Source organism: Hyaena hyaena, unplaced genomic scaffold (genome assembly GCF_003009895.1).
Source record: "Hyaena hyaena isolate Hyena2069 unplaced genomic scaffold, ASM300989v1 scaffold_86, whole genome shotgun sequence".
Classification (NCBI taxonomy): domain Eukaryota; kingdom Metazoa; phylum Chordata; class Mammalia; order Carnivora; family Hyaenidae; genus Hyaena; species Hyaena hyaena.
In genome coordinates, this window is record NW_024080721.1 from 171,226 (window position 1) to 183,035 (window position 11,810).

An 11,810-nucleotide genomic window follows, 5' to 3' on the forward strand; every position below is an offset into this window, starting at 1 on the left:
CGCGATCTATCCCTCCTTAGTGGGCATCCCACTGATCCCGCACCTGTCCCCGCGCTGGGCAGAGTGCTTTGTGGTGTTAGCTCTGTTTCTTAAATCCACTCCATCTCCTCCGGAAGACGGTAAGACAGCAGAGGGCAGGGGCCTCACATTGCTCTCATTTATTCTGATCCATGTTTATTACCCACAAAGGGCTCACAGTGGACAATTAATGAAAACATATTGTACATATAAGCGAATGGGGGTGACTTCTCCTTGTCAAGCAAGAGTTCTGTAGCCGGAAGAGACTGATATTTGCCAACTGATGCTACAAATGTGTTGAGCAGAGCAGAGCGCACATTTCTGAACAGCTATTCTGTATTCCGAACAGGATCAAGCTGGCGGGGGGCGGGGGGGGGCCTCTGGGGCACTCTGGTCGGATTGATGAATGGGGCAGGCCACCAAAGGTTGATTTTCTCCTAAAGATTTCCATCTTCAGGAGAATAAAGGCCCAGGTGGGAGGGCAAGGAGGCCACCGGAATGTTTGGCTCTGAATCAGCTCCAGCTTTGCCGAGGGCCCGGCTTCTGAGACTTTTATGTTTGAGACAGAGGCTGTGGGCAGAGGCTGTCTCCATGGCGACCAACAGCTCAGTCCCTACTTGACCCAGAAGAAGCGAGAGGGGTAGAGGGACACACACTCCCTCAGATCTCCCTGGAACAAATGTGGTGGCTTTGGAGCCAGAGGACCCTGCCTTCAGCAAGGAAGCCATGCCCCATGCTGGGCCCAAGGCTCCATTATCACGTGGGGTTGTGGACAAGGGACATCTATTTTGCCCCCAAGACAGACCTTGAGGACCTGTTGTGAGCTCACAGGGGATCTCCCTAACCTCAGAAATAGCAAGGCATGTCTGAGGGGTGGTGGGTGGTATGTGGGGGGCTCCTTAGAGAAGTCAGCTCATATGACCCTGGGAACAAAATCCCTGTAGAAACACATCTGACTCAACTAAGGGATTTGAGGAGAGCCTGGGTGACTCAGTCGGTTAAACTGCTGACTTCGGCTCAGGTCATGATCTCACAGTTCATGAGTTTGAGCCCCACATCAGGCTCTGTGGCTGTCAGCATAGCCTGTTTCTGATTTTGTGTGTGTCTCTCTCTCTGCTCCTCCCCCGCTCATGCTCTGTCTCTCTCTCTCTCAAAAATAAACAATAAAAATAAATAAATAAGCTAAGGGATTTGAAGCCTTCTCCAATGCAACTGATCCGTGTCCAGGCTATCCACATGGTCGGAGATCCCTCCACCATCAAGCCGCCCAAGACGGACAGCCCAGGGACAGAAGGGAAGAAACAACCACCACAGACCCATAATCTCAAACCCTATGACTTGAATGTGCTCATGCTCACTGGCATCTACAGCTCTTTGTATTCCAAAGATTCTGGATGGAGGGTATCTTATGCCCAGCTCCCCTTTTACCTTGGCTCTTGACGCGGGAGCCTAAGGCAAGCAGACAGGCTGTAAGCACCACCCCTTGTCCCAACCAGGGGGCACGTGTGTGATGGTCCTGGGCATAGACCTGCAGGACCCGAGTCTTCATCTCCCCTCCATTGTGATGGGGAAACAAAGGCAGAAGGAAATGCAGAACTAAATTTCCTAATAACTTGCAGCCCATTGACAGATACTTGAGGCTGGCAGAGTGAAACATTTCTCCAGGAACTCTCTACTGTTTTAATGTTAATGTTTTGCTAGAGGGAAAACAACCTTAGCTTGACAATAGCCAGGCCTCCAGGATCCTGGGAGTCTCTTTTAGCATATGAAAAGCTCACTGGAAACTTCCCCTGGACTTTACCATGCCCAGCTCCATAGTATAAATCCAGTCTCTCCTCATGGTCTGGGCAGCTCTTCCTGCCCACAGGTCCTGTCCCTGTGCTTCAATAAAGTCATCTTTTTGCACCAAAGATGTCTTCAAGAGTTCTTTCTTGGTCATTGGTTCCAGACCCTATGAACCCCACTGTCACCCCCAAAGCCTCATCAGCTCTGAGATGGGAAAGGTCGCTGTTCGCATTTTTTTATTTTTTTAACGTTTATTTATTTTGAGAGAGAGAGAGAGAGACAGAGCACGAGTAGGGGAGGGGCAGAGAGAGAAGGAGACAGAATCTGAAGCTCCCGGCTCTGAGATGTCAGCACAGTGCCCGATGTGGGGCCCAAACCAGTGTGCGAGATCATGACCTGAGCTGAAGTTGGACACTCAACCGACTGAGCCACCCAGGTGCCCCATGTTTTTTTTTTTTTTTGAACTTCTTAAACAGAGACTAGGGCGGAGACATAATTGGTTTTTGAGAAACGTCAGTGCAAAGCTTGTCCTTGGGTGGAAGAAGCCATTTTGTACTGTTTAGTTTACAGTTAACCTGACTAATCCTAGCAGTGACATATGGGGACCTCGTTACCCATGTTTGTCTTGTTTACAGTAGGCAAGCACTTCCCCCATTGCTTACTAGGTAGGCAATGTTCCTCTTGTTCCAGAGCTGAGGCTTCTGGACTCCCTCACCACTAGCAACGGGAGCAGGGACAAATCATGGAATAGAGGTGTTCACGGACCAGTTTAGACTTTGGCCGACTTGACTAGAATCTTCTGCGTGCTCCCGTTGGCTGGGGGACCTGGGACCTGTCTTGAGACCTGGGTACAGTTACCAGCAGACTTGTCAGGGGCCCCTCTTTCTGTACTGAATCTTGAGTGTCCTTGCATTCTGGGAGGGACGGATCACGTCACCCAGCAGCCCTTCCTTCCGGAGCACCTCTTTGGCCATGACTATTGGAGGAATGTTTCCTTTTAGGTGCCACAGTACAGGCGCTAATCTTGAATATCCTTTTTCTTTTTCTTTTTTTTTTTTTTTTGGCCTTTTAAAGTGAGAGTAATTTAACTCCAGTTTGGTTGAAAACTTTGTAAGGGAGAAGATTCAGTCTGCTGGTGTGGTATGGTTACATGGACATGAAACTTTTTTTAAAGTAAAGGTTATTGTCTTGAGTTTCATGTGAACCTGGTGTCCCCCTATTTTGACTTTCTTGTTCAGGCCAGACATAAAACATTTTTCCCGACAGGTGAAAGAACTTTTAATTTTTCTATATGAAATCATTGCCCCTCCCACCACAAAGATCTGCGTATTTTTATAAATACAGTAAAATCTTGGATTGCAAGTAACTTGTTCTGTGAGTGTTTAGCAAGATGAGCAAACATCTCTAATACATTTTAACTTGATAAATGAGTGAATTGTCTTGCAATATGAGTCGTGCGTGATGCCGAATGTCACATGATCACAACTGAGCCAATGGTTCTTGAAATTTGCTTTGATATACGAGTGCTTTGGATTACAAGTCTGTTTCCAGCACAAATTATGCTTGCAAACCAAGGTTTTACTGTATATAAGTCACTAAGGAAAAGCACTAGAGAAGCCACCTTTTTATTTCTCCTCTCACCATGTCCATGTTTGGTCCTTGTCTTAAACACTGTCTCAAATTCCCCTTTTTTGTTTTTTTTGTTTGTTCATTTTTGATAGTATCCTGTCTATATAAGGAGTCGAGCTGACCTTTCCATAGAGAGGCCCTGGAGTCTGAAATGATCGGGATCATTCATTTATTTGTGCCTTCTGTTACACTCAGGTCTCTTCCTTGTATTCACAATAAAAAATCTTACTACTTTCTCAAAAAAAAAAAAAAAACACAACTAAGTAATTTTATTTTATTGTCAATAAAATGACAAAAGCGACACATGACAGTTCCTCCTTGTTATTTAACTCAGTAACACACTCATTTAAACCAAGTTGCAGCATTGCCAGTGGTGACACACAGGACACACGGAGTCCCGGAGTCCCGGACACAAGGTCACTGCAACTTGGATTAGAGGTACATTCCATACCTGTGCTATTTCCGTGAGCTACACCTAAAACGGTGACTTTGCATATGCAAAACTCTCCGTAGAGTAGCCATGCAAAAACCTCCAACAGACAAGCTGAGTTGAAATCTCTCAGTGGTTCCTGCTCAATCACAAATGAATTCTCCGCATGTGTCCAGGTTCTTGGTCACGAGTGCCAATGGGAGACGTTCTTGTGCTGCTGATGCTGATGTACATGTAGGCGTCTCTCTTAAACTAATAAAAACATGGGCAGCAGAGATAGGAATATGTGCACTAATGCATTTTAGGGGATCCACTACTGGTTATGCTAAATGTTGTCTTATGAGAGGTTTTCACTGTGATTTACTAATTATATTCAAATTCACTACTCGTAGGAGACGGGGACTGCTGTTTGCCCCTGCACAATCTCTTCTACCCAGTGCCACACACTTTATTGTTTCCAGCCAGCACGGAGATGACACAAAACTCTCCTTGGTGGCTTCAGAAAAGGCAGATATTCTAGTGGCCATAGGAAAACAGAAGTAACATCCTCCCATGAATGGAGAAATTTTTGAAAATTCCATTCATTGGCAATTTTTGTCATAGAAATTTTATTACATCTACTTTTAGCATCCAAAGCCATGAACTCATCAGCCCTATTGAAGACCATTCCCCTTTAAGCCATTAATAAGGTTTAAATAAAAAATAAAACATTCATTCCCACGTATTCGTTCCCTGCCAGCCTTCTGAATGTTGTGAGTAATCACGTTAACTAAAGCCCAGACAAAGATGATAAAACACTTTTTTTTTTGGTTCGTGCTTTTGTAGTTTTTCCAATTAGATGATCTTTTAATAGCTTCCTTCTAAGATTTCCTTCTGCAGCCCCTGAGTTTATAGTCTATTCAAAACTGAAGAAGCCAATTATGGACACTGAAAGTGCCTTCTGTTCCTTGAGCCCACATCTTTTGGGCAAAGACACCACCACTTGCAGAGAAAGTTGGCACTAGAAGTGTTTGATAAGATGATCTCCCCAATTCTATACCGATACCTCCACTATCTGCGGTATTTGTAAGTGTGTCAGTTTCTGCCTAAACTAAGGGTTAAATAGAATGTCTTCTGTTAAGAGTTCTAAGTTCATGTGTCTTGTAACTTACACTAAAGTTAATAATTTCTATTTGCTATACAATTATGAAAAAGCCTCGTAAATGGTTTGATAATCAATGCCCACTCCTGGGGCTCTAGCTATGGGAAAACTTCCCCAATGCAGAAAAAGATTCATGCACCATGATGCTCATTCCACTGACCAGTTGGAAACAGCCTTCAACGACCAGCGTTACGGAAATCACCAGAGGTGGTATATTATGCATCATTAATATGATGTTTAAGAAGACCAGGAACATAACAAAAACATCCTTGATAAAATACTAAGTGAAAAAGCTTATATAAAATTGTATATGTGGTATGATGACACCATGTAAAATTTTAAAAGAGAAATAAAACATGCATAGAGAAAAATAGATTTGGAAATGCATCCTAAAATGTTAGCAGTGATTATCTTTAACCACTAGCAGGACTATTTATAGTCTTTCTACTCATCTATGTAGTCTGAATTTTCTGCAATATCCATGAATTATCTTTACTGGGAAAAGAGTAAGAGGAGAAAGGAGCATCCACTGAAAACAAAATCAGGGGTGTCTCTTCAGGTCCCATTTTTGGGTGATTATTCACACCGTTAAGAGTGGGGGGGCTCCTGGTGAGGGTAAGAGGTTAAGACACCATTTTGTCACCTCCACTGGTAGATAAAAAGCATAATGAGAAGTGAGAACAGTCTTTGCTGAGCAGAGCAGGGCCCTCTTGCTCTGGCAGGTTTTAGAATCTGCCCTGATGGGGGAGACTTTAAACGACATGCCCACTAATTAGCCACATACTCCAAAAAGGGAAATAGCCAGGAATCAAAGGAGTTAAACAAAACAGCGGTCCAGGAGGGAAAGCACGACCCGGTTCTTATTCCCAGGGTGGATGTTCTATAGTGCTCAGGAGTCAGAGGTAGGGAAATCAAAGTGGGGCAGGCGGGGGGAGGGGGGGTGTTCAGGATCACATTTTGATCACACAGCAAATCAGAGTGATCCAGACTCAGGATGTAACCGGGCAGCCTTTAGGGGAAGCTCTTCCTTGGTGTCCATCTTCCCGTGTGAAACCAATCACACATCCGTTTCTCAGATTTGAACACACTGGAGTGATGAAAGCCATCTGCGCCTGAACAGTTCCTACTGGCTACTCAGTAACAAAGCAGTTCATCGGCACTTGACTCTTTCCCATGTAGATTTCTGAGATCACCTGTGAAACAGAGAAAGAACGCTATTTTAGGAACAGATTTCCCACATCTGTTCTCAGGAGACGATTTGCTTCTAAATATACTGGTAACGTACTGGTCATGGGTCCGAATACACTTCCAAAACTTGATTTTCTTTTGGTATTGAGTTGGCTATGAGACCATTGTTTTCTCTTAAAGGTGTGAGTTCTGACCAGTTTGCCATGAGGACACATTGACCACAGGTTGAGTGACAGAGGTTCAGCTCAGCCCAGGTTAAGACCCAGAATGGTTCTGAGTGCTTTACCTGCTGAGTAGGCTTTCCATTAATAAAAGGATGACTTGAAGGGGCGTCTAGGTGGCTCAGTCAGTTGAGCGTCTGACTCTTGATTTTGGCTCAGGTCATGATCCCAGAGTCACGGGATTGGGCCCTGAGTCGGGTTCCAAGCTGGGCATGGAGCCTGCTAAAGATTCTCTCACTCTGGGGCACGTGGGTGGCTCAGTCGGTAAAGTTGCTGACGTCGGCTCAGGTTATGATCTCACGGTTGGTGGGTTCGAGTCCTGCATCAGGCTCTGTGCTGATAGCTCAGAGCCTGGAGTCTGCTTCAGATTCTGTCTCCCTCTCTCCCCCTTCCCCTCCCTCACTCATACTCTGTCTCTCTCAAAAATAAACATTTAAAAAAAATTCTCTCCCTCTCACGTCCACTTACGCTCTAATAATAAATAATTTTTAAAAATAAAAGGGTAAGTTGAAAATAAAGTTTAAAACTGCAATCATTTATTGAAATGAAGTTTTAATATGACCCCCAAAGGAACTTCACATTCTTTTACTGACCTAGAATTTCAAGAGAGCAAATGCAAGAATCAATGGATTATTGTGTAGGGATCAAGCCGTTTCCAGTGACTGTCTTTCCCTCTTGACCCTTGGTCCACTGGGTCGTCGGGTCCACTCTAAGTGTAAAGGTCTGGGGAAACAAACGGATTTGCTCTGTCCCCAGTTCTTAATTCCTCTCAACGTGTGTGCGAGAAAGGAAAATATCTGTACAAGTGTCTGTTGATTTTATTCCAAATTACTGGATCAACTTAGTGATGGAGAGCCCACATGGGCAGGTTGGTGAAGGCCTGTCCCTACCAAAGCTCGTTCATCCCGTCTGCAGCTGCATTCTCTTTCCTTGTCCTTTCCCCCAGAAAGATGACCTCCACCCCTCCAGAGAGAGAAGTATCAGAGAGATACTACAAGAATAATGCTTTAGCTCCATGTAGATGGTTGCCTATAAAATTACATTTTCAGTGAACTTCAAAAGGCTATGCCAGACAGACAACATAGAAAAAAGGAAAAGAAAAGAAAAGGGGTCTTATGTTGAAAAGCAAAAAATATACCAAAAAATTGGGCATGCCAAATTCATTGTTTCTAAAGGTATCAGTGGTGACGAATTTACAGGATTTCTGTTTTCTCATATATTCCTCTTCTCATCTTTTTTCTTTCTTTTTTTAATGTTTGTTTATTTTGAGAGAGAGAGAGAGAGAGAGAATAAGCAGGGGAGGCAGAGAGAAAGGCAGAGAAAGAGAATACCAAGCAGGCTCTGTGCTATTGGCGCAGAGCCCTATGTGGGGCTCAAACCCACGAATGATGAGATCATGGCCTGAGCCAAAACCACAAGTCAGACGCTCAACTGACCAAATCACTCAGGCTCCCCATCATCCCCTTTCTTTCATGGGCAGTCGACACAGAAACGGAGGAATGTCCTTCTCTGAATTCACTTTCATTCACCAATTAATTCTCCATGTATTCATAAAAATCTAAGTCTTAGCAAAGGGCAGGTCAATAAGGAGCCGGTGTGTTTGCTCATTTTACTCACAGTCAACACATCCAAAGAAGAGCAAGCGATGAGGAAACTGGAGCTTTAAGAAATGGGTGTGCACCTCATTTTGCGATCTTTGCTGATTATTAGACTTTCCTGGCTTTTAAAAAAATCATGTTTAATTGTTTTATCTCTTCCTGGGTTTTTAAAAAAATCTATTTCAGCTCATAAATTAAACAAAATGACAAATGTTTCAAAGCTCAAATTGTAATTTGTTTTAAGGTATAATATTGTTTTCACTAAACACCATTATGAGAGAGTTGATATATATTCCTCCCTGATACGTGAGGTTTATTGTCTGGGGCCCATCAGGAGCCTGTGCCCGCCTTTCTGGATAAGATGTGCAGCTGGCTTGCTCTAACAAAGTGACCCATAATTGTCAGAACCCAAGGAAAAGTAGGGAGTGACCAGAAATATTGAAAGGAGCCTAATGCAACACAATTTCCATCTGTAACACAATTAATCTGCAAAGAGAAATTCTACAGTGTAAGTGTTTAATGCACAGCCTGTAATCAGTGTCTGAGCCTCAGCACAGATCCCGACACAGGACTTCTCTGAGAAGTTCATGAGCACTCAGTAAACAGGGAAGGGAGGGAAGTAGAAGGAAGGAAGGAAGGAAGGAAGGAAGGAAGGAAGGAAGGAAGGAAGGAAGGAAGGAAGGAAGGGAAGGAAGGAAGGAAAGGAAGGGAGGGAAGGAGGGAGGGAGGAAGGAGGAAGGGAGAGGGAGACAGGAAACCTTAATTGCCTTTCCTTGCAATTCACTTTCTCAAAAAATTCTAGTCAAATGGAATTCCCACTGCAGTTTTTTCCTGTATTTACATGCTAACGTTTTAACACTTAGGTTCAGAATTTGGACAGGTCAGGGAAAAACATAATTAAAGCAAACGGTAAGATCACAGAGCAAAGCCTTTGCCAGTTCCCTGAATTACATTTTTACTGTGCAAATGAGCTACTGCTGAAAAGCCTTGAATGGCTCACTAAAACATTTTTTGGTAGGAAAACCTGCTCAACATACGTTTGTCTTTCCCACAGCAATAAACATACATAGTGTATAGTGTATCATGAGAATGAGGTACGTGGTTTAGCCAATGATCCATAAAAAGATCCATGAAAGACAGTTAAGTTAAAAAAAAAAAAAAAAAAGCCAAGAATTGAGCAGTGTGACCTTGAGTCAACGAATGCCAAAAGAGCTATGTGGTTCCTAAGTGCCTTTCAAAGATTCAAAAGGATTCTGGTACCCAGTTGCTGGCAGGGTTAACCTCTGATGTGGAGCAATGCTGATGGAAAAGTAATGTCAATCTAGGCTTCCACTTCTTCCTTCCTATACCCCTACATTGTTGGGATTGTTTGAACGGTGCATTATTTTCAAATCTGCTAATACAGCAATTTCCATGAAAATAAATATCATGATTTTATTTTATTTATTTGTTTCTTAAGTATAATTTATTGTCAAGTTAGCTAACATAGTGTATACATTGTGTTCTTGGCTTTGGGAGTAGATTCCCATGACTCATCGCTCACATACAACACCCAGTACTCATCCCAACAAGTGCCCTCAATGCCCATCACCCATTCTCCCCTCTCCTCCACCCCCCTCCACCTTCAGTTTGTTCTCTGTATTTAAAAATCTCCTATGGTTTGCCTCCCTCTCTGTTTGAAACTATTTTTCCCCCTTCCCTTTCCCCACGGTCTCCTGTTAAGTTTCTCAAATTCTACCTATGAGTGAAAACATATGATTTCTGTCTTTCTCTGACTTATTTCACTTAGCATAAAATATGATTTTAAATGGGTCTTAAAATATGTAAATTTTCAGAGCAAAAATATAACCCATTAAAATGACTTACCTTGCTGTAATTAGATTTTTCTCCATTAGAGTCCATGAAGTTCTATTTGATTTTATTAGCAATCTCTTTCAGAAGACCCTTGAGATCATTAATCTTGGCAGGGGAGGGGAAAAAAAAGAATAGAACTGGTCTTAAGATGAATTTTCCAACTTTCAGTTTTAAATTATGACTTTCCCATGAAACAGGTGTATATACCAAATAGAAACTGTGGTACATCATGGAGCAGAATGAGTGGCCTGTGATATGGACCCAGTTCACTGCTCGCTTTCTGAAATCATGCCCCTACCAAACACTCATTAGCACCAATTAGTGGCAGTTTTCCTCAAAAGTTAAGTCAATAATGGTTCCCACATAGAAATGATAAGTTTTAGCACCACAGAAAAAGAATGTGTAGAAATAATAATGGCATACATAATTAACACTAATAAAATGATAAGATACAAAGTTTCACTCCGATAAAAGTATAATACTAATAAAAATAATGTGATATAATACTAGCAAATCAAATAAAGTGTGTACTCCCAGCAAACAGAAGTATAAGTAGTAAAACAGTGTAAGTAAAAGGCATACTAAAATTATTTTCAGTACATGCATCTTTCGCAAGCGTATTGCACAAGATGAATGAAGCTTGTTCTTTTATTTTAATATCTTTTTAAATGTTTATTTATTTTTGAGAGACAGAGCACGAGCAGGGAAGGGGCAGAGAGAGAGGGAGACACAGAATCCAAAGCAGGCTCCAGGCTCTGAGCTGTCAGCACCGAGCCCGACGCGGGGCTCGAACTCCCAAACCACGATATCATGACCTGAGACCCAAGTCGGACACTTAACTGACTGAGTCCCCCAGGCGCTCCAGATGAAGCTTGTTCTAATTACATGCTGCATCAGCATACTCAGATAAAAGCTTGTGGACATAGTGCTATTTCTGTACAGTTGGCTTCGAACTCGCCATAGCTCTTGTCAAGGAAAAAAAATCTATATTTAACTTGGGCTTATTTCCAATAATAATCTCTTCACTTAAGTTTTTCTTTTTCTTTTCTTTTTTTTTTTTTTTTTAGAACAGAAAGAATCCATGAGGGCTAATAGCTGCCTAAAATAAGAAAGGAAAGTAGTTAAGATCCCTACTTACAGCCCTAAGGTCACTTGTGAATGACTTTTCCGGGTACAATGAGATGGAGAAATTTTTCATTGGCTAGAGGGGCTTGGGCAGAGCCCTGTATTTGGGGATGGTAGAATGGCTTTAATAAGCTGTTTTATTTTTTTCTGTAATGTTTCTTTATTTCTGAGAGAGAGAGAGAGCAAGGGAGGGACAGAGAGAGAGAGGGAGACACAGAATCCGAAGCAGGCTCCAGGCTCTGAGCCGTCAGCACAGAGCCCGACACGGGACTCAAACCCACAAACCGTGAGATCATAACCTGAGCCAAAGTCAGATGCTTAACCGACTGAGCCACCCAGGTGCCCCTTTAATAAGCTGTTTAAACCAGATGTCAGATTCCCAGTGCTTGCTCAAGGAGCAAGTGATGATCCCTAAAGTTGGAAAGGAGAGATGTTTTGCTGCTCGGAAGAGGAGGGGTACAGGATCCAGTAAGGAATAAAAAAGGAGAGAGGCCAGGGGAGCAGAGTGAAAAGGGGGGAGAGAGGTAGTGAAATCCTGTGCCGTTTGAGGGCTCCTGGGGACCCGCCCAAATTCTCCGCAAACCTACAAAATTCACGGTGTCGGTGGGCTTCTGGTAGGAGGTGGCAAAGGGGCTGAACTCTACAGCCAGGGGCACGCAAGGTGGACAGAACCTGCGAGCTCTTCTCTAGGGTCCCGGGCCCCCCTGCCTGCACGCGTGCATGGACGGCGTTCAGTTACAAGAGGTTTTCCCACCTCCCACAACCCCCGCAGCTCAGGCCCACCGTCCCCACTGACAGTGCCCCCCCCCCCCCCCCCCCCC

General features: G+C 43.4%; 1 protein-coding gene across 1 annotated transcript in view; it reads right to left on the reverse strand.

The window, feature by feature from the left end:
• Positions 1-5,424: 5,424 nt before the first annotated feature.
• The window catches only part of TRPM8 (transient receptor potential cation channel subfamily M member 8), an 81,775-nt gene continuing 75,389 nt past the window's right edge, over positions 5,425-11,810 (reverse strand). The window contains exons 24-25 of the mRNA XM_039234462.1: positions 9,877-9,969; positions 5,425-6,196 (exon numbers count right to left, since the gene is read on the reverse strand). Coding sequence (XP_039090393.1) covers positions 9,919-9,969 — 51 coding nt within the window. The 3' untranslated portion in view covers positions 5,425-6,196; positions 9,877-9,918. The remainder of the gene's footprint in view (positions 6,197-9,876; positions 9,970-11,810) is intronic.